At 41.5% G+C, this 23,363-nt stretch overlaps 3 protein-coding genes across 3 annotated transcripts; 2 read left to right on the top strand and 1 right to left on the bottom strand.

Moving 5' to 3' along the window:
- Positions 1–223: 223 nt before the first annotated feature.
- LOC118422072 (bifunctional peptidase and arginyl-hydroxylase JMJD5-like) lies at positions 224–6,147 on the bottom strand. Its single transcript, XM_035829585.1, has 7 exons — positions 5,894–6,147; positions 5,395–5,550; positions 4,601–4,720; positions 2,899–3,143; positions 2,123–2,368; positions 1,452–1,626; positions 224–963 (listed from the first exon to the last, which is right to left on the bottom strand). Exons 1-7 carry the CDS (start codon positions 6,026–6,028, stop codon positions 682–684), a joined length of 1,359 nt encoding a protein of 452 aa, XP_035685478.1. The 5' UTR covers positions 6,029–6,147; the 3' UTR covers positions 224–681.
- Positions 6,148–6,188: 41 nt separating this feature from the next.
- Positions 6,189–14,272, top strand: LOC118422073 (glycosaminoglycan xylosylkinase-like). Its single transcript, XM_035829586.1, has 8 exons — positions 6,189–6,871; positions 7,801–7,941; positions 8,385–8,471; positions 9,576–9,685; positions 10,164–10,338; positions 11,346–11,537; positions 11,861–11,920; positions 13,087–14,272. The coding sequence occupies exons 1-8, from the start codon at positions 6,534–6,536 to the stop codon at positions 13,307–13,309; spliced, it is 1,326 nt and encodes a 441-aa protein (XP_035685479.1). The 5' UTR covers positions 6,189–6,533; the 3' UTR covers positions 13,310–14,272.
- A 501-nt stretch (positions 14,273–14,773) lies between these two features.
- On the top strand, positions 14,774–19,912 carry LOC118420619. The gene is made up of 6 exons (XM_035827463.1): positions 14,774–15,361; positions 15,666–15,813; positions 16,354–16,427; positions 16,739–16,796; positions 18,642–18,713; positions 19,192–19,912. The coding sequence occupies exons 1-6, from the start codon at positions 14,909–14,911 to the stop codon at positions 19,668–19,670; spliced, it is 1,284 nt and encodes a 427-aa protein (XP_035683356.1). The 5' UTR covers positions 14,774–14,908; the 3' UTR covers positions 19,671–19,912.
- Positions 19,913–23,363: the final 3,451 nt, after the last annotated feature.

Below are 23,363 nucleotides of genomic sequence, written 5' to 3'. Positions count from 1 at the left end.
GGCTCCTTATACTCTCTACCCTTAAGATATAAGGAGCCCTGATAGAAATCTACTAAAATAGCACAGAAATGGTCTAAAATAGGACAGAAATGTTCAAACTCTAACCATACGGTATAAATTCTAACAGAAAAATAATTTTCTATGTTATAGAATTGCTTTAGAATCATCCTAACTGGCACCATCATTTCAAAGCTGGTAATGACATTAAACCCATACAAATCCCTTGTATATTAAACTTAATTCATTTATTCATTCTATGATAAACTAGACAGTCAGGGAATGTCATTGGTCCATACATAGAACTATCAATTTTACCAGCAGCATGTTGTATGAGATTCATGATGTTTGAGAAGATGTTTGAATAGCTGTTCTTTGTATTGAATATTTACAACAGAAATAGCATTCACTAATACAACAAGAATATGGAAGTTCATTATGGAAATGTGCACAGAGAAATGTCAGTTGAGAGGAAATCCATTGGCAAGCAAATTCTGACAAACAGCCAAAAGAATGATGTATCAATTCTGAGTTGGCATTCAAAAACACTTTGCCAAAATATTAACACCCTAAGCATATACACTACAGTAAGTTCTTATAAATAGGTTCTCATCATTATAGCTTGCAACAATTACCAAGGGTAGGAAAACTTGTCCACTATATATTGCACCCAAACCAAAACTTTCACAAGTCATCATGGCCACCAAAAGATGGCTTAACCTTTAGTTCTGACTTCATAAAGTCTACAACAGCTTCTGGAAGACTTCCTTCACGGGAAGCCAAGAACTCCAGTGTCTCTTGATCCGTCCGTTGCCAGTTGTACAGGAATTCTTTGGCCTCGCCTTCTAAGGGCGTGTCCAGAGACTTCAGCAGCTGTTGGATCGCGTTCCTACGACTCTGCCACGCCCCCATGGTGTTGATTTCCCCGGGGTGTATGCCGTCGAACAGCTTGTGTACTTCCTCCAACTGAAAATACAGCGGTATTGTTTCTTTGTTTCACTTAACCAGTTAACTGCCGATAGGTATACACACCAGTTTTACACATTTGATCACTCAATTTTACAGGTTTGATCCACTCACACCGGGAAATACCTGTACCGACCCATACTTGGAGAAATTTATGAAATCGAAGAGAAGAGTCAGAATATTAGAGAAACGGTTCTAGCCAGCGTTTGTCTTTCTGTCGGAAATTTGCAGTTTGCAGAAACGAACAAAATTGGCATGTAAAGATTCTAATGAACCAAGCAGAGTCTTACCAACAAAAAATTGCCTCTCAAGAGAAAGGAAATAGCATTTCAGAGGGTCAAGATTTCACATTTTTTTTGGAGAGCCAAGGATCGTCGCTCCTTTGACGGGATTTCTATTCAAATCTCCAGGAGACTGGAAAAAAATCTCAGGCTGGCTAGAACACAGTAGAGAAGGACACAAAACTTGAAAACGGTAACTTGTATTACCTCTAGTCGATCCATTTCCTCTACACTGAGTTGTCCATCACCGTTGGTGTCCATTTGGCTGAAGTCCTCGTCGCTGATCAGCTGTTGACCGCTGTGTTCCCACAGGACCATGCGTTGGACGGTGTCCTTGGGTAGCTGGCCACCATGTTCTTCTAACAGGACCTTCACTATAAACCTGATCATCATTGAAAACAAACAGTCTTAGCTATTGGTTGGCTTGGTACAGTGTACCATTACAAAACCGTTTTTTGTTGTTGGACCGGCCCACAAATAACGGAATTCAGTGGACCAATTAAACACTGAACAGACTATATCAAGTTTCTATAGTCAAACTTAGTTTAACTTAACAAAGGCAGTTAACATTGTTCATGTGAATATAGGATACTCCACCAAACAGATTCCTTTGTAGTGAAATGGACCATTGTTTAGAGTATTGCCAATTAGGTCCTGGTTGAGGTCCGGACCTGGACCTGATCCTCTGGACCTGGACCATACCTGCACCTGAAACCGGTAACCACCCCTAGTCTCAGGTATGAGAGTGCAAAGGGAAGAGATCATATACAGTGAATGGCATGAAGTGTAATAAAAGTGTTTTACTAAACTAAGATAAAACTTGAGCATAGTAGACAAAGCTACAGACATAAAACCTTAAGAATAATGTAATTTCCTACCTTGTATGTGCACCTGGAGTGAATTCCAGCATACTCAGTGGAATGGGTGCCTTTGTGTCTTTCCCTTCACAGTCCTGGTAGTCAAACACAGAGAGTGGCGTCCACCAGTTGTTGATGGCGATGTTTCTCCCGTGGGAGCGGACTTGATGTAGCCACGCGTACGGAACATACAGGCAGTCCCCCGGGCCGATATGAGCCGACCACCACGGGAGGTTGCGGAATTCTGGATACTGGTACATGTCCACCCTGTATGTGAACAAGGACTGTATTACGTACAGATTACCACAACACAGCTAGTTGTAAGATCTCTTCAGGTGTCAGGAATGTTTGATTTACATGACATTTACAAGATCTTGGCTTTAGCAAAGGTGAAGGTCACAATGACTTGATCTTTAGATGACATCCATGTAGGCATTGATTTTTGCCTGCTATCCAAATATTTTTAAAAAATGTTGCTAATGTCACCCAATGGCATCCCTGGTCAACCAGAATCTTATGCTTGCCAGAGGATCTGCTCTCTAGGGCACATGGTCAAGGCATGGCAATATAAACATGATTGAAATGGTGACGATTGTATCTTACTGGAGGTGAACATAAGATAAACCAAGCCTAGGAAAGAATGAACTGGATGTCTAGTCCTGTAGTTTAGCAGCATTTTATGCTGGATTTTCTTTTTTGCCCTCACACTATAGTTTTAGGGTCTCCAGAGAATGTCATCCATAAAATCAAGTCAGTGTGGTCTGATATATTGTAATAGAATACAAAATTGTAGTCACCTGTCCACATCAACCGTGCTGTAGGCCCCCTCATGTCTGTCCAGCCTCACGTTAGCGCCTGCCTGTCTGTCCACCATCAACCACTCCTTACTGCCACTGATCATACACATCACATTGTCAATGTTGTCCATGTGGAGGTGGGACTTGGTCCCCCCACTGGATATCCACATGACATAGTCCTGTAGGTTACTGGTGAAACCACCACAGGACAGACAGGAGGGGAGGTATACCTCCTCCATCATCGGCTGGGAGGGAAGAAACAAAGCAAGCTTTAGTATACGTTAGGGGTGGGTACCGGTACAGAAAATTCAGGTCCGGTTCAGGTCCAGAGGATCAGGTCCGGACCTGAACCTGGACCCGATGCAATATGACTCAGGCCAATGGTCCATTTCACTGCAAAGAAATCTGTTTGGTGGAGTATTCGACTCAAACTGGTGTCTTAGAATCCAACAATGCTAACTGCACCTGTACGATTGACTGTAAAACTTGATAGAAATGACTATAAAATTTTCTCTACTTCACTCTTGTTATTTTCTTCCACCTGCAAGCACCAAAACGTGTGCATGCCTGAACAAATAATCTGTTAATTTTCTAATAGGTCCAACGTCCGGTCCACCTAATTTCTTCAAGTCAGGTCTGGTACAATAAGAAAAAACGGTTCTGTACCGGTAGCTGAACCGATACCCGACCCTAGTATACGTCGATGAAGATTAGACATCCAAGTAATAAGATATGCCAAAAGCAGTTACTCAAGCAACTGGATATGATTTTGGAAATGGTCCGGCATTTCAGATAGTATCAACTATCTTTTGTCATTGACACTGAAGTGATCTGGGAGAAACTGGTCTTTTATACCTTAACTATGAATGCAAAAGAGCTGAATACAATTTTGGGTGTCCAATAGGAAGCAAAGGTAAGACAAAGTCAAGATGTAGACAATTTGGATTTCAATAGGAAACGAAGGTAAGGCAAAGTCAAGCTGAAGGCTATTATAGGTAAGGCTATAACTCATTTTATCTAAAACAGGTAATACTACAGTTGCTAACTACATGTATTATCTATAGCCACTGAAATAAATGGTTGTATTTGTGGCAATATTGGACAATGTGACTAGGCTAGCAGATATGGGATTGGGAAGTCACTGGTTTTATCTCTTGGTTAGACATTTTGTCCTTTTGAAAGCACTTTACATGCATAATTAGGTCAAAAGTGGTGGCTCTGCCTTGCATTACAGTGTCCCAGACATGGTAATTAACAGCCCTGCCCCTAAGGCTATGGGACATATTTACCTTTTTAAAAGTATAAACAAGACTACAATATAGCTTATAAGCCTTGGACCTTCTTTCACATTACAGGTGCAAGAGTTACATATCTCTGTATCAGATCTGCATATGGCATCACTAATCTTACTTACTGTAAATGCAGAAACTTTTTAATTGGTTTAATGTTCGCATTTTTTGCAATGGCCGCTTCACCGCAAACTTAAAACCACGGCGAACATTTTTCTTGGCAGTAAGAGACAACAGGGCAAGGTGCTACCGCAAAATTAATACCACCGCGAAAAGTCATTTTTCCCGCAACCGTGAAATCAAATCCCAGCAGACTTAACTGCATTTACAGTAACTAACTGAAAGTCTAACAAATATATTCTGTACAGTCTATAAGATTATAACCACCACAAGATGACAGTCGTAACTTGTACCTCTGGGACAGTAGTGACCATGTAGAAGTCTGATGAGTTGTAATTTAGCAGGAATTTCTCCATCGTCATCGTGTCTCCTGGTCTGTCTCTGTTCTCCTTCTTCCTGTAGTCAACCTGAACCTGCAGCAAGGTCAGATTGATAAAAAAATTAAGTGAGGTTCACAAATATATGCTAATATATTCAAGAAAAAATCTGTAAAATATCTAGAGATTTTGTTGATTTTTTTTATTCATAATTGCTACTCTGTCTATTTCAATAACTTTAAAAAGTTGTTTTGTCTATGAATTTTTCTGTCAACCTGCTGGATCAACTTTGGACCCAGGCCAAGCCAACCTTCCAATCCTGCCAGTCTCCAGTTGCACCATCTTCTGCCTCACATCCTGTCCCTCTACAATATTGAAATAACTGTAGACACATAAGATTTTGCAAACAAACACACAGACCAAGGAGGTTATATAGGGATATGTAACCTCCTTGCACAGACTGAAAACAATACCTCTGTAATGTTATGACTTGCATTATATAAAGACTTGTATTATCAACTGTATGAAACAGATGCAGCTTTCTGCTCTCTCGTAGTGTGGCAATCCTTAAATTGTCAAGTATCTACTCAAAATCACTAATATTTCTTACATCTGACATAAATGATATACATTTGGTGTAGTAAAAGTGATGACAATAATCCATTGATTATTGCTTTACTAGTAAGGTACATAGCCGCTTTGATTGCAAGTTTCATATGTATTCAAGTTTACTGATATTGTTGGTGTTTAGAAAATGGACTATCACATACCTCAATGTCTCCATACTTTTCCATGATGTATGCATCAGACCATAGTTGAAAAGCTGGTAGATGTTTGGCTGCTCCTGTGAAGATGACAGGTTTGCTGGGCAGGATGTAGTTGTGGTAGAAGTCTTCTGGAGTCGGCACGTAATCCAAGGACTCAACCTGTATACAGGTCGGAGGAACAATTTTCACTCTTTGAATCCTTGGTTCTATTAAAACTTAACAGTCAAACCTGTACTCGTGACCACTTTTGTCTATTATATTAGGACCACGAAGCTTTTGTGGTGACTTTTTGTTGTTCCCGTCCACATTGTCCACCTATCTACTGTAACCATTTTCTTTAGGTCACATGAGTTCTCAATCCTTTCTCAGTAAAGGTAACGTTACATACGTTTGACTGCAGTAGTACATTTTTGTGTTCTTTAAGCCAGCATTTGAAAACTTTTCTTAACGTTATTCAAGTTATATATATATATCGTCAACATGACTAGTTTTCCTGACTAACCTGTCCCACTGGAGGCTGGTGAGCTCCAAGATGCTGCAGATGACCAACAGGTGGCTCCTCTCCCTGTCCCGTCGCCAAAAACGACAGGAACAAACTCACAAATACCAAAAGATGTAGTAGTAATGTCTCCCCCATACTTTCCGACCTTCTAGATCACAGTGACGTAACTGTGCTAAGAGAAAAGAAAGTAAGACAACTCGTTCTTCCTGTTGTCTTCTTGGTTTCACATACTTCCGGGTTTGTTTTTTACTGGCCTTTGACCTGATTGCTGATTGGTCGGAGGTAATTACTATCCACGCGGGAGAAACAAGATGGCGACCGTCAGATGTCAACAATGCGGACGTGGTGCTTTTTTCGTTTATTCTACCCCCTTCTGACCAAGATCAAGGCCTGTTCACCAACTCTAAGGATTAACTGAACAACCCTGTCGAAGTGCCACAGGAAAATTCGGTAGAATTCGCCATGCTTCGCCAGCTTTGTGCATGTTTTTGTATCCGGTCGGAACTTTAATTCAATTATCCATGTGTCAATCACATATGGTAGGAAACTTTATGTAGAATATTGTTGTATAGAATGTTGCCAAAAACCTTGCCAAAGAGGAATATATGAGTATATACGGGACAGGTGTATCAGAGATATTATGAGCATGGGATTGAAGTTAAAACAGCGCTTCGTTCTACTAGCAATTGTTGTGGTCCTGGCCCTTGTGATTTTGTATATACTAGCCGGACGATCTAACGCACACGGGAAAGACAAAACATGGCTACAGCGGAAACAACAGAAAGAGGAACACATAGCGTTGTCCTCCAACTTACTACTGGATGGCTTGATGTTAGATAAAAGAGAGCCTGGACGGAACCATGTGCAGAAAGGGGGGTTGGCAGGGTTCGAGGAGATTGATTTCACTGCGGACCTGGGAGGAAGATCCCCTTGGACTATTGCAGCCAGCTGGGTCAGTTCAAGACACATCTACCCAGAGTAAGTATATTTAATATGATATAATAATATGATATTATATATCGGGTTTATTTGTAGCCAGTACCATAGGCAGTAGGTACCCAATGTGATTTATAATGTTGTCGAGGCGCCTCCTCGAGCACGGGACCCCCATTTTACGTCCCCCCCAGAAGACGATTTCATTGACATGTACTTCGATGGCATAGACTGTAGCCTTGATATATGTGCTTTTTTTGACACCCTATAGTACAATTTGTAGTGTAACAGTGGAGTTCAAGTACCGCCAAACCATGTCAAACGGCTCCAACCTTTTGCCGTAGTGGTCTAGTCATTGGCTTGTAAGCTGGCGGCCCAAATTCGACACATGTTTGAATCCCGAGATCCAGGAGACAGTTTTACTCGCTTCTTACATTGGTTCCCACGTCGGGAATCGAACCCGGGCCTTGGCGGTGAGAGCGACAAATCATAACCACTAGACCACATGGGAATTGTACAAGTGGTCTGTGCACTTTATACCATCCTCCAATGCAGAGACATCCAACAGCACCAGCATACCACCTCATGTCTGTACTCTGCCATCTCAACCGTCACCATCAGTTCCTGACCGCCCTGCTTATAAATATTTATGAGCTTACCCTTATAAATACGAGATCCCTTTTGAAAACTAAAAGGCTTATTTTCCGATTGGCTGACAGCTGACCAGTATTCGGCAACGCCCACAGGAACTGATGGGGACAGTTGAAAAAGCAGAGTACAGACAATAGGCGATTGGCTGGCGCTGTTGGATGTCTCTGCGTAGGAGAATGCTTTATACCTATATAGCACTCATGCTGGCAGCCGGCAATACATTCTAAGGCGTCATTTGTGTTCTACATTGACTGATAGTGACTGATATGCAGCGAGGATGATGATAATGATGATGTCACTTGATGTGTTCTACACTCTCACAGAGATGCGGAGGAGTTGGGCGGTATCCTGCGAGCGATGGCCACAGCTGAGATTACCCATGCAGACGTAGGGTACAAGGGCACTCAGCTGAAGGCACTGTTAGTACTCAACGGGCATCAAAAAGCAGTCTTCAAACCAAAAAGGTGGGTGAACTCATTGCTTGAAATACTTTTTTCAGCCAGGTTGTCCAGATGGCTACCTGAGTCAAAAGCCAGGTAAAGCCATCAACATTTTAAATTTCAAGTCCAGGGAAAACATAATACAGGTTTTGCTATCACAAACCTTAAGATATTACCATTTATTCAGAACATTAGTAACAAATCAAAGGAAGGGATTCATTCAATCATTGTATAAAATGTGCCTTTAAACTCCTCAGGGTGTTGTACATTTTGTATATCTTTAGATCTACCCCAGACCTTTTGAAAAAAAAATAGTTTGACCTGTCAGCCCAATTTTTTTCTTTAAAAAAATCTGAGAAGCAACAAATAAATTTGGCGTGGCCTTAGGAACCCTCATCGCAAGGCCACCATGACTTTTACGCATACCCTGTTTTTGTTCCACTTCTCACTTACCTTCTTTGTTCCAGATATCCAAGAGAATACATCATAGAAGGGAAGCCATATGATGGGTATGACAGGCACAATGCAGAAATAGCAGCCTTCCATTTAGACAGGTAACAATGGTGTTTTTTGTTGCATTCTTTATTGTGCGTCATTAACAAGAAAGATTAGTCCAAGATAATTTCAAGAATGTCATGTACATGAAGCCATCTAGTTTGCTACATGATTAGAAATCCCTTATAGGCAAAAATCGATCGGACGACGAGTCTGCGAGCTCTAAATTACGAGGAGACATGACCCTTGCAGGAAGGGGGAACTCTGCAATTTCTTCGTCGGCATCAGGGTCATGCCTCCTCATAATTTAGAGCTCGCAGACTTGTCGTCCGATCTATTTTCGCCTAATGTGAGGGGGGTATTAAGAGAGGAAACTCAGATCTAGACAGGGTTAGACAAGTCCACTAGCCTGATTGTCCAGGGCAAGTAAAAGTGCTGATCTGTCAAGCACATGTCCTACCCTACTTGCCCGAACGGGCAAGTAAGAATAAGATTTTTCCATGAGTGAGATTTTGGTATAACGTTACGTGTTACTTTCCACAGCCATGGCATCAACCATTGGTCAGTGCAGAACAATAGAAGAATTCCACTACTGGAAGTGAAAATAGATAGGAAAATATCATTTAGATTTCGGACTAGTGAAAAGTTGGTTCGGAAAAGTAAATTTTTTTAATATGTCAGAGTCCTCCCCAGAGGATGGAATAACGGAGGCCCTCCACTATACTCCAAGCTCAGCTCCACTATTCTACTTTTGAAATTCAGTGTGTTTCTTCCCTATTTTCTAAAATTAATGAAAATTCACAGATTTTTTGTACCAAGTGGCATCACTTCTCCAGGCGGCATTGTCTGCAAAAACTTGTGAATGGCTGATGATCAAAACAATCGTCGTTTTGCCACTTCACAACAAAGGAATCACAATAATATATTATACTAAGTAGTATTTGACACCCTCTGTCATTGCAAAATAAACCCATTTTCATGAAAGGGCAGCACGTTAGTGCGGGTTACTTTTGCCAGCCCCTCCACTATACTGAAAAATTCTGGGGAGAACCCTGTATGTAGTTGCCTGATAGGACAAGTGAATTGTAGAAAACTTGTCCAACCCTGACAGATACATGAATGGACACTGTAATGAACTACCCCTTCCTCTGTATGTACTACAGATTACTGGGGTTCAGAAGAGCCCCGCTGGTGGTGGGGAGAAAAGTGGACCTGCGCACAGAGATCATGCCTGTGGGGTCGGAGAGGCTGATGTCTACCTTCCTAACACAAGGTGAGAATGTTCCCAGTGATTGTCCCAGATTCATTGTCAGTTCAGAGCCAGGACTTTGGGCAAGCTTGCCTCAAACTTCTGGCCAGCACAAATACATGCATGCTGGGACGAACCATTACTAACATGCGCCACACAGTGAGTAACAGGCTAGCGGATGTGCCACACTGTGAGTAACAGGCTAGCAGATGTGCCACACAGTAAGTAACAGGCTAGCGGATGTGCCACACTGAGTAACAGGCTAGAGGTGGACTTGGAGATTTGAGGATGAATCTTGGAAAGAAATGGGGGAGTAGTGTAACAGTGGGGTTTACTGACTGCTAAACTGACCATGTCAAATGGCTTTAAGCCTTTTGGCATAACAGTTTGGCATCTGGGGTTCGGATTCGGCGCAGGTTCAAATCCTGGGAGTCAGGATATTGTTTCTGTTTCTGCTCCTTTCTTATATTGACACTGATACCCATATTTTTGTCTACTCTAGGAAATAACACCTGTTTCTATGGGAAATGTTACTACTGTAAGGAGACAGAACCAGCGTGTGCCGACGGAGAGGTCATGGAGGGGTCAGTGACCTTGTGGTTGCCTAGCAACTGGTCTCTGAAGGGTCGTCAGAGGCATCCCTGGGGGAGAACCTACAGGAATGACAAACAAGCAAGGTGGGGTTTCTGTTAGCCTCCATAGCAGGCTCTCTGGGGCCTTTTTTTTTAGCTCTTAGAACATGGCCATCTTTCCTTAGCCAATCAGGAGCGAGTATTTCTTGTGACTAAATCCACATAATACACCTACTGAAGGGGCCAGTAATCAGCGACGGCTGGCAATCAACGACCCAGTACAAAAAGAAATGGCCATCAAAAGTGGATTATGAGCCAAAAGAGGCCTCAGAGAGCTTGCTATGGCTACTAGGTTTCAGCAAGGAATCATGGGTAATCTTCAAGCAGATGTTGGATGGAAGAAACATTTTTGGCTGCTTGGCTTGTCTGACAGTTGAGTTGGATGACTGTCTGCTTGGATGTTGATTCTTTTATTTTCAAACTCAAAGGGATTGAGTTTTTCAGCAGGTGTGGAAAGTGGGGCTTTGTTGATAAAAAATTTGACATAAAGGAAAGAAATAGCCATCAAAATATTTTGATTCCAGTTGCATACATGCAGTTTGCTTGATACTGTATAGAATCTTTTACATGTCTATCACTCAATATACCTTTTTTTCTAGTACAGTTTCAAAGGTAAACATGCACTGCAGCTGTAATAGAATAAAGCACAGCAATGCCTTAGGAAAATATAATGGCTATAGCCTTTAACGTTTGTTGAACTACATATTAGTGCAATTTTTGAAATGTATGAAACAACCGGTACAATGGCTGAGTGGGTAGGGTGTTCGCCTTGTATTTAGTAGGTCATACCAAAGACTTTAAAAATGATACATGCTGCTTTTTCTGCTTAGCATTCCGCACTAATGACAAAGAGTATGTGCGTTAAACCAAGGAGGTTAAAAAAGACCTCCTTCGTTAAACACACATCACTACTAGCAGACCAGTCCCCTGCTGTAGTGGCTTTCACAAATTTGTGGCCCAAGGGCTTCATAAATGGAGATGGGAGCCATCCCTAAGCATCTGCACAGATGTATGGGCAACTTTAACTTTTTTCTATGAAACAACCGTTTCAGGTGGGAGTATGACGACACCTACTGTAACTCCGTCAAACAGACCCCGCCCTACAGCTCAGGGCCCAGGCTCCTGGATATCCTAGATGCCGCCATCTTTGACTACCTAATCGGTAATGCTGACAGACATCACTACGAAACTTTTGAGAAGGACGGGGACAAGGGAATGCTTCTCCTGTTAGACAACGCCAAAAGGTAATGAACATGTCATGTTATAGAAATTGCTAAACTTTCTTTCCAACACTGAAATCAATATAGGGACTTACCCTAAATTTTCGGTCACACTCCCGTCATCCTTGTTCACAGAATGACCCTGTCTATCTCCAGCAGTGACGTCAGGAGTTTGACCGAAAATTTAGGGTAAGTCCCTATATTGATTTCAGTGTTGGAAAGAAAGTTTAGCAATTTCTATACTGTATCCTACCAACACAGATGAACTTTCATGCTAAAACATGTCATGTTTACAAAGTTTTTCATGCTGTTGAAATGTATTCACGATTCGTGTTATTTTCTTATAGCTTTGGAAACCCGAACTATGATGAAAGAACCATCCTTGCTCCAATCTACCAGTGTTGCAAGTAAGTCTGACTTGTCTCTGCATCAAGTTGTTGGGACTATTTTAGTATCAGCTGTAACACTAGTACTGCAGGGTAATCTGTATCCATTGCTTTTCAAACGGTATCAAGTCGGCGATTGTAGGATTCAAACTGCAATATTTTGAAAACATTAGATTTTGAAACCACCATCCATTGGTGGACTTGATATACCCTGCTATTAAATACAAAGGTGGACTAAGAGTTCATTATGAATATTGAGTTTGGTTATCAGAAAATCTTGTCAGGCTCATATCTTCTGTTGGCTACTATTCATAGACATCCAAGCAGTCCACTAGCAGTACACTACCAAGGGCACAACTTTTGGGCCTGCTAAGGATTTGATATTCAATAACAATAACAATAATGCCAAGGAAAAAAATGTTGTGTTTCCTGTTTCCAGACCTACCCAAGAAAACCTGGCAACCCTAGCCTTTTTGGGGGGCGGGCAGTGGAGTCACACTTCTTGTCCTATCTAATGAAGGATATATGTATCTATTATATTACAATTTAGGTTAAACATTGAAAGACAAGTGTCCTCATGCATTTTTAGTTTACTTTGTTCAACTGTATTGTTACAGTAATATGTATCACTAGAGTTTTGGCCAGCCTAAAAAAATTCAAGAAAAAAAAGATACTGATAATCCCTACCTACCCTAATTGTTTTCAGGACTGGAACAGGAAACACAACACTTTTTTCCTAGGCTTAACCTGAACCATAAGGCCATACCAATTTAATTTCTTGGTTCACAGATTTTTTCATAAGAAATATGGAGTGAGAGGGCGAAATAAAAATAAAAATAAAAATTGTAAAATGGTTGGGGTAAAGGTATGGGCCAATCCAAAACAAATAGGATAAAAAGTTTTCAGCTTGAAAAAAGTACAAAAACACTATTTTTGTACAGTAACAGCACCTGTACCCACACTTAAAGGTGCTTATAATATAAAGGCCAATTTGCTATTAATACCAGGAAGTTGGTGAATTGTTTCATTAATGGTGAAAATTTACTGAGTGGTAATTTTTATTTTCATTTTTTTTCCAAAAAATAGGAGCAAGGGAATCCGTGAACCAAGAAATTAAATTGGTGTGGCCTAAGATGACCTTGCCAACATTGGACTGCTTACACCTCCTTATTTTATCTACCTTCCAGACTGCGGTCCAGCACCTGGGAGAGGATGAAGCTCCTGACAGGAGACCGTCTGAGCCAGCTCCTCCAGAAGTCACTTTCCCACGATCCCATCGCGCCCATCCTGTCGGACGCCCACCTCGCCGCCATGGACCGGAGACTCCTCACCACCATCGACATGGTGCAGGGGTGTATAGACGAGAACGGCAGGGACAACGTCTTAGTGGATGACTCTAGATATCACTAGCCACTGCATGACCTCATGGACAACAGTTACAAACACTCCTCCCCCCGCAAAGTTGAAGATGTCCTCATCATCTGATACAATGTGCCACCACCACTGCTAGCGACAACAAAGAAAAACATTGCCACACATACCTGAATAAATGGACATTAAGTGTCATTTCACCAGTAGGAAAGATCAGTGAAACTAAGCTAAATTTCATAGACCATCGCTGTACCAACATAGATGTCCAAGCATGGCAGCTTTAAACAAATGATAGGAAAAACTTGGTCATTGCCAAAAGCAATTTGGCTTTTATGACTATTTCTTTTAATTATTTTTCTTAGAATAAAACATGGAACATGTAGCAATGTTTCTTTATGTGTAACGCTAGTTCACCCTTATCCATTGGGTAACCTATATCTGTTGCTTTTAAAAACAGGGCATTTGTGGATATCACGTCGATGGACTTTGGTTTCGAATTGCAGTATTTTCAGTATATTGCAGTTTTAAACTTCACCCGTCGGCTTGATGGGCCTAAATACCCAATTTTGAAAAACAACGGATATAGGTTACCCAATGGATAAAGATGAACTACGGTTAATACTGTGCCGTTCTACTTTATTTATGTGTACAAGTCATCAGTTTTCTTGTTTTAAGATATATTTAGCATTAGCATTAGTATACAATAGGAAAATGCCTCTGTCCATGAGGTGTTGCCAAAAACGGCATCATTTTGAGATATTCAGTAGTCAGTAAAATTTCACTATTAATGTACTATTTAAAACAGATTCTAATTTGTGTTACAGTACATACATTGAAGCTGAGAGAAGTCTGCGCTGAATATTACGTAAAATTTTCTCTCCAGAATATTGCATTTTTTTCTGTTGCCAAAATATTTTATTCAATTTTATTTTTTTGAAGACAAACCTTGACCAGCAATACATGATGCAATGGTGTTGAAATAAAATATTTCCTGTACAAGAAGTGTGTGATTTGTTTATTGTAAACCATTACATTACATAGACCTATACACCTTTCTCACGCGGCGGCCATGATAGATCGAAGAAGAGGTCAATGAGGCAAACAGACAAAACTTATTTCTAAAATCAGGTCCCATTTAGTTTTCCCCCAAACCACACAAATTTTCATGATATAAGATAGAATAATAAATATTACAAGAAGTGTTATGCACCGAAAGATGTAGCAATTTAGAGTAGTGTAGACTGACCCCATAGTCCCTTAAGAGATGCAAAATAAAAACATAATAATGCAATTTTTTAACGAATTTGCAGCCATTCACTTATTGGTCGATTTCCTAATTGGCAGGCTACCATTGGTCGAACTGCTAATTATGATGGACCGCCTTTTGTTTGCCACATTGAACTCGTTTTAGATCTATCATGGCCGCCGCGTGAGAAAGGTGTATTGGTGTTGATTTTACATACATGCAAGATCGCACCACGTGACCCCCCGGACCGTCCAACGAAATATGAGACTTTTCCTGCGCACCTGTTTCCTGGTTGCGATCAGGGGCAGTTCGACCGTTTGAACAATTTCAGCTCCGTCTTCAACCGCATTCTTATCTATACTACCTTTACTAACAATCACTACCGGGGGAGAATGACGTCTGAGAAGCTTCCTTACGGTCACCTCCTCATGCCGGAGAGAAGCGCCCGTCGGGAGCGCACGGGCGGCCCCCTCGGCTCGCTCGTCGGTGTTCTCGGCGCCGCCGCGGTGTTCGCCTCCGCCGTGGTGCTGGCCGTGATCGTGCAGAACATCGGGCATGAGATGGGAAACCTCCGGGCTAAGGTGGAGAGGGATCAAGACGTGATGGCTAAACTACAAGAAAGGGTGGACACCCTCACGAAAAAGGCCGAGAAAAGCGACGGAGAGATAACCAAGCTCCAAGCCCTGGCACAGAGAGATCACGACGACATGACCAGATTCCAAGCTCGGGCCGAGAGAGACCAGGAGGAGGTTCTGTCCCTGAGGGAGCGGATTGTGGTGCTGGAAACACAGATCAGAGGCGGGAGTTTCCCACCAAACTACGCCGAACAACAAGAGCCGCCTGATGTAAGTAGGCATATAGTCAAAAGTAGGAGTAGTTTAATACAATATTACGTAGTTACAGTGTTATTTGAGTCTTTGATACGGACTTTGCAACCATCAGGACAACCACAGCTCTCCCAGTCCTTACATGATCGTCCTCCATCGCTGGTCTCGTGCATGTTGAATCTACAAACTCGTTTTTGCCAGTATCTTGTGTGTTTGCTTTTTGCCTTTCACTTTATTCTATCCCCACAATCCCAGCTAGCACACAGGTAAACATGACATACTGACCTGTGGTATTCCTTCCTGCTCGACCGGTTCTGTGCAGAGCCCTGCGGGAGAACAGCCTGGGCACGCTGAGACTGACACAAGGGCACAGAACAACAGCGCCAAGATGGGAGGACTTGCGCACAAAGTTGACAAACGCTCCAAGAGGGATGCGTCTTCCAACTCGGTCCAACTCCCACCTGGATTAGGTACATCCTTTTCAAGGCGTGTTTGTTCTTCAGAATGAATGGGCTTGGTTGTGTTCATGCCTGATTTGAACTATTCAGCTGTATAAACAGTGTATATTTTTGCTGAGAATATCTCAGGAGCTCTTGCAACGTCAATGTGTACGTGAAGATATACACAAATAATGAATGAATGAATTTATTGCTCAACAATCGCACAGGGTACAATGTATGGCAACCAATAACAACTAATGGCTATACAGACAATAGTACTAAGAGGCTACATAGAAAACAACAACAAAACATCATTGATAACGTCACATGCACATGTCCACGGCTATTCTCTTTACGTCTCGTACAGTTTGGTGTCTTTTATATCATACTTTTCGTTCCCAAAAGCTGTCCGGCCGGGCCAAGGTTTGAAAATGTGACGTAGGCCTAAGTTGGTGACTATAGAATATATATAGGATGATAATAGGGTATGTTGTTTGTTGGATTTCCTCCACTGCGATTAGAACACAAGCTTTCAATCTCCATTCCAACTTTAGATCCGCTATGTTACAGGTTGTTGTCCAAACCAACCGGGACGGGACGGTCGGGACGGACGGGACGGAAATGCGGGAGCCCCCGGACTGAAGGTGCGATGAAAAAGACCCGGAATCCATAACCGATTTGTCTTGATATTCATATTGATTAAACCAAACGTTATTATATTGAAGACGCCTTGTTCTTAAATTGCTGCCTATTCTGTCGACCTATTGACCGACAAGCAAAAGAAAACAAATGGCTTTCTTAAACTCCTTCTGTTTAGAGAAATAACTTTTTCGGGCGTGTCCTAACGTCATGTGTTTAAACTTTGTTGCTTTTGTTATGTTTTATCAACAACGGTGACGAAGACGTATTTGTGTTTGTATTTATTGAAAATGACATTGCGATGTGATGTTAACAGGGCGAGCCTGGACAGAAGGGAGACATTGGACCACCCGGGGAACCAGCTGCAGACAAGGGTGATTACGCTTGGCTTTTTCACAACTGTTGAACTTGCATTTCGACTGACGTACTGTATATATATCTTTTGAATGAATGATTTTATTTGTAAAACATTGCAGCTTGGTAGCTGAATTGCGAGTTACATTACACTAATTGTGGGTTATCTCCACATACATAAATTAACACAATCATCGTGAGTAAAACTAGGCTATTGAATCTCTGCATAAATCTACACGGTTTATTCCGACAGTTTACACAGACATTGACTAAGATACACGTTAGGACACTAGTCGCCACTTGCGTACAGTAGATCTAAGGCACGTGGGATGAAGGACAACGCATGTCTTTTAGTCTTGCTGATCATTGTTGCACGACATGGTCTTCTGTTGCGTAGACCGTAGTGAGTATCCGTGGGGCTGGTTAAGAATGCCCAGAGTGGAGAAGACTCATCCTGAAGGGTATGTTCAAGAGTTCTCAGTGTAGCTCTCTCGCGTCTACTAGCTAGTGTTGGGATAGAGTCCACAGAAAGTCCAATGATTCTCATACAACGCTTTTGAACAGATTCAAGAGAGTCCGAAAGATGATTTGGCAATCCTCCCCACACAGGGCTCGCGTACTCGAGGATCGGTCTGATGAACGTCAGGTAAATCTGGGTTAAGACGTCTACCGAGAGACCCGCCTTCTTAGGTCTCTTAGCGATACAAAGGTAGTAAATCCTCGGTCGGACTCTGCTCAGCATGTATTGTATGTGAGCATCCCAGGTGAGGTCATAAGAGATGTGGACACCAAGTAGCTTGAAGGTGGCGACCCTTTGAATCTCATTACCAGCTATGGTAGGATGGGGAGGAAAGGGTATATTGGCCTCTTTCCTGGTGCTGATTACCGTGTCCTTGTTTTTTTTTGCCATTTGCTGCAAGGGAGAAAGACTTGCCCCATTCATCAATACAGTCCAGCGCAAGTTGGGTCTGTCCAATTTTAAATTTGGAGTCGTGATTTAATCAAGGAGGTTAAAATCAAGTTGAATGAATCACTTCAAAATCATTCACCACTATTGCTGTGTTGTACCGTAGTTCTTTTTTATATGGATCCACACACCTAAGTAACGGGGACAAATTCATATTCCTAATTAATGTAGACAAACTTTGCTTGTAAAATACATCTGTTCCTACGTTTTCACCACAACAAAAAAGCCCGAAAAGTCGAATTTAATAGAATATAATTCGTGTGTAAGGACGACATTGTATATATATTATGTATCTGTAACTAGTATCTTGCTGAGGCGTACGTGTACTTAAGCCAGGGGTTATGTATGTACAATAAAGGTCTTCATTCATTACTCTATGACTGGAGGGTAACCTCCAGCGACAGAGTCTTGTGAACGGTTTATGCGTTGCGTGTTCGCACCTATAACTCTACGTTCCGTTTGCCGCAATTGTATGTCGTCTGTCCTCCGTTGCGAAATGATGCACGTTTTTTTTACGCGGCAACTTTATAAAGCTGTTTTTATTACGGATGTAATGATTTTAGAATTCACCCCTACGCCGTCCGGTATAGTGGTCCAGGTTTTCCTTATGATTGCGCATTAAGCCTTGTGGTAATTGGATAACATCAAGCAGATGTTGTCCTCATCGAAATATGCCATCTCGTTTCGGCTTTGCTTTTCTAGAATTGAGGCTGGTTTCACATACACATGTAGCACACTGTTAAGATTTTGCGCAGTTGATAGTCATATGCATTTTATGGTTACAACGTGTTTGATCTTTGGGATTTTTTTCGCGGTAGCTGTTTTCATTATCGATGTTATAATTTTTCATTATTTTCTTCGGATTCATATGACATATCGTCTTTCCCTTCCGGTTCAGGAGGTTCCGTGTACATCCGCTGGGGAAGGACCACCTGTCCGACTGACGCCGGCACGTCACTCCTTTACGGCGGTAAGTGGCGACAGCTGTAAGTTATATCACAAAACAACGGTGACAATAATCGCCTTTTAGCTAAGGGCACAACCCGTCGTACGGGCAAAATACGTGTTGTCTACGTGCCAAAACGTGGGCAATCTTTTGGCATCCGTAAGTCACGGTAAGTAACGCCTCCGTACGAACTCGTACGGAATCCGACGAATTTTGGAGCACGCAGACACGCTGTAGAACTTTACGTGCAGCCAAAACGTCGTGTGCCATCGGGCTACGGATTCACCCCCGTAGTCACATTAAGAGGAAGGTCAACAAAAGTATCTACGATTCCGGAGAGCAAACGCATCCCGGTCACCAAGTCACATATAGTATGCAATTTTGTCGAACATTTGTTGGACTTTAACAGTTTTTAGTGTGTCTTATGACACAATATACATTATTTGGATTATCGATGAATTGAGACTTAAGGAGAGATCCCGTTATTTTGTCTATTGTCCAGGTATTGCTGCTGGCACATACTACACTCACAGAGGAGGAGGCTCCAACTACGTCTGCCTACCGAAGGATCCTGAGTGGGGAGTCTTCACGGACGGAAACCAGGGTACCGCGTACATGAACGGTGCGGAGTATCAGCTGCACCTTGGAAACAACCCCTACCAAGGCGCATCCCTCCATGACCACGACGTCCCCTGCGCTGTCTGCCACGTGGCGTCTCGCGGCTCCAAGCTGATGATCCCCGCCCGTCTCAGCTGTCCTAGCGGCTGGACCAGGGAGTACAAGGGGTACCTCATGACCGAACGCCACAGCCATTACCGCTCTGAGTTCGTCTGCATGGACGGGGAGCCCGAGACCAGGCCAGGCGGATACAGGAACACGGAAGGTGCGCTGTTCTACCCGGTAGAGGCCAATTGTTTGTCCTTGCCGTGTCCCAACTACGTTCAGGGCCGTGAGCTGACCTGTGTGGTCTGCACCAAGTAATGCCCACATTGTCAATGTCACACCACGGCTCCAATATTCGTAAAGAAGATATTGATGCTTTAATAAGTCAAGCCAAGTAGTTTGCTGAATAAAATGTGAACTGAAGTTTGTGTATGTCACGGGAGGTGCCCTACCATGGCACGCTTTTTCATGCGCTCAAACTCATGGCGCTCCATCGCTAGTTGCCTGAGAGTGGTCAAATTTTGATGACTGAATTTTTGACACATAGATTTGAACAACATACTTGAATAAAAAATGCATTCATGTGGTTCATGAACCCTTAGCGCTGCGTGTTACAAGCGGCAAACACTGTGAGACAATTTCGTGATGTAAGTTACTCCAATTTTGTGCTACGCTACACAGTGTGCCTAACTTGGTACGCTTTTTAAAATTTTGCTTTCTTCAGACGTAAGTGGTAAATTTAAGTTCGCAGAAAAAAGAATTTAATAGTATGATATTTTAGCTTTCTTTTGACAGTAAAATCGTGACTGTATACACTTCTTGTCTCACATGAGGAGGGCTATACCTAGAACAATCGAGCTGATGTTTTCACGGGGGCAATGGGCTGAATGCACTGATTGTGAATGCCCGACTAGCAAAACCATTACGAAAAAACGACATCGCTAACATCAACAAAACTCTGTCTAGATATCTGAAAATATCATCTACATCTCTCTGCCAAGTTATATTTTCATAGACAGGACGAATCATTTGTTACAGTTAAATAAATCTTTGGAGCGCTCTCTAGTCTGCCACCTTCACGGCCACACTCCCTTGGGAATACAATGGTGGCGATGTTTATGTCGCTTCCCTATGGTTGCCTTTCTACTCAACAAACATTTAAAGACCCACATTCATTGTGTTTTGTGGAGCTTTATTTCTTATGTGTATGGCAGTAGTGTGACTGCTTGGTAAAGTTGGTATAGTTAGCGACACGAGCCGCCAATACGCAGAGACCGGTGACCGCAGTGATTCAGCACTGCCAACATTACTGTTAGAATTCTGTTTTTACAAAAACATGAAGTAAATACGTTAAAGTATATTTTTCAATGCAAATAACAGCTGTGTGCATGGACTTGGTTTATTTACCCTTGTAATAAGCATAGTCAGGGGCAACAAACGCGGTGTACTTATGGATAATAAGATCAGCAAAAAATCCGTGCCATCTTAGGACGGGAACCATCATAGGGCGGCCCCGTTCTATATATTTTGAGACCTAAGTGGTATCTATAAAGCTCGACTTTCAACTTCTCAGAAGCCAGACTTGCATTTTAACTTTTCAGACCGTAAAGAAAGATTTTGGAAAATAACCCTTTAAATTCAGTTTTCAAACTTTTGGTGTTTTAAGGAGAGAGAGAAATGGCTATAATCATTTTAGGATATTTTAGGGAGAGTTTATTTTGGCTTCTCTGAAAGAACCCAACCAAAAGATGGTTGTCAAAGCTGAAAGAATCTGAGTATCTTTGGTCCTCCTCCTCTAATGACAAATCCAGCAACATTTATCTTTAAGTTGGAAGGAAATCATCATAGACAAGAAACACAAGACCCCAGGACACACGGACATGAAATATTAGGACATATACATAACATCAGAAACACCAAGTGTAGACGATAAAAGGGTCATCATAAAGGTGGGGTCACACATGCGTATATATTCAAGTCCGTTTGACTCTTAGTCTCTACCAGGCTCCACAGGTCGCGGGAAAAATTGTACAAATTGGATAAATATAGATACAGAACATGTCAGATGAGTTAGCTGACCGAGAAGTATGGTTAGCGACCCAGCTAACTCGTCTGACATGTTACCTGTTTACGTTTGTCCAATTTCTATTATTTTTCCAACGACCTGTGGGGCCTGGTGGAGGCTAAGACTCCCATGCGCGCCTCATACGGACTTAAATATGTACGCACGTGTGAACCCGGCTTAACTTGTGGTATGCAGGAACATTTTTCAATGTTAACATTCAGATTGTGAGGGACTCAGGTGGTGTACGTAAAGATCTATTAAGAGCTTGATGTGATAGGAGAGCATTCTTTTCACATTTCAAACAAAAGCTGACTGTTTTCAAGCAAAATGACGGATAACGACAATATCATGTGACAGAAAGTGGTAAATAAATCTAATAATGTCACTGATTGTGTTTATACTTTAAAAAAATTAATCTTTTCAACAGTACAAAATGTAGTTATAAGGTATCACACAACTTTCCCTGTTTGTCTATGTCAAGGAATCTACCCTGGCGGCGCTTTTCCAAATGTAACGTTATCTTATTTTACTTCAACAGTTATGACTTTTCAAAAAAAAAATCGTTGCACCATATTGTACCAAATTCAAAGTTCCTTCTAAGGCCACAGCAAGTAAATTTTATGAATGACATCAGCGCGCGCATTAATTTTCGCCTGATTTCAGAAAAAAAAAACAAGAATTTTTTTCTTCTGCAGGGATGGTCAGCATGACGATCATTTGAAAGTACTAAAATGAGCAAATATATTGTGTTGTAGCCTAATAATTGTACTTGTAGAAGTGCTACTTGCGAGGTACCCAGGACTGTAATTGTAGAAATGAAACTTATTGGATAGTTGTAAAAGTGACACCAATATGGAAGCTATAAGTGTGGTTACCAACTTTGTTGGTGATGTCAGTCTACCACACTAGTGTCACTTTTACCACACCAGTACATGTCTTAAATACAGGAATGGCTCTGATACTATGCTTTGTCCCTTTAATTCTTTTTACAACAGTCATCACAACTTTATGGTGCCTATTTTTGAAAATGTAGCCATCTTGTTTTTTTTCACCCATCTTGTTTTTTTTCGCCCTATCGCACTATTCTTGCAGTCTGCAGAGGATGTCATCCATAAAATTTACTTGCTGTGGCCTAATTCTAAAAACTAACAACAAGCCCCAAACCATCAATGTCAATCTGTACATGTTTCAGTTTACATATTACATGTAGTTGTAAATCGAGGGTTGGTCCGTGGTAGTCTAGCGGTATCAAGCGAAAAACATACAAACTGCAGCACCATCATGATGCCTTACTGGCTGCAATAATAATTATGGTCGTTATGGGGCGCTTTTGATCCACAGAAATTTTTAACATGTACTATTAAAACTAGTAGTACACAGTGAAAGGGTCTTGGGCTTTTTTGATGCTCAAATATGAGGAATTATTACACGTCGTGTTTTGTCGATGCTCTTGTTTAATTCATAAAAATGTAACCCAGGGCAAAATGTCCCAATCATTTCCAAACACTTGGAAAGGAAACTATCATGTAAAGATAAACCACCAAATTGAATCTTAATGTTTATTTTTGTAACATTTTTGTTACAAAGAACAAAACAACAAAAAAACATTCCATCATATGAAAAAAGCAGCAATTCACACGTTAACTGACAGCTACTCATAATTTAGAAAGATGAAAACACAAAAAAAATATGAAACATACTTATAGAATGTCGGCCTTAGTTCTCTCTAAGGTTCAACAAACCACATCAAACAGCAAATATCTGCAGTCACAGTATCATCCAAGAGAACTCCTAAATCAAACCTACTTAGCAACAATGTCTGCAACAAACACTTTCAAGAATACAAATATATTAAATCATGGTAGTCAGACAAGGAGTGCAGTATCTAGTACTTCGCACTATGAAGTTATGCATTTTTTGGAGAATACAGTTTACATATTCAACAA

This window comes from Branchiostoma floridae, chromosome 8, assembly GCF_000003815.2.
Source record: "Branchiostoma floridae strain S238N-H82 chromosome 8, Bfl_VNyyK, whole genome shotgun sequence".
Taxonomy (NCBI): domain Eukaryota; kingdom Metazoa; phylum Chordata; class Leptocardii; order Amphioxiformes; family Branchiostomatidae; genus Branchiostoma; species Branchiostoma floridae.
Note: the sequence above shows the minus strand (reverse complement) of the source record. Positions and strands in the feature narration are given on the sequence as shown.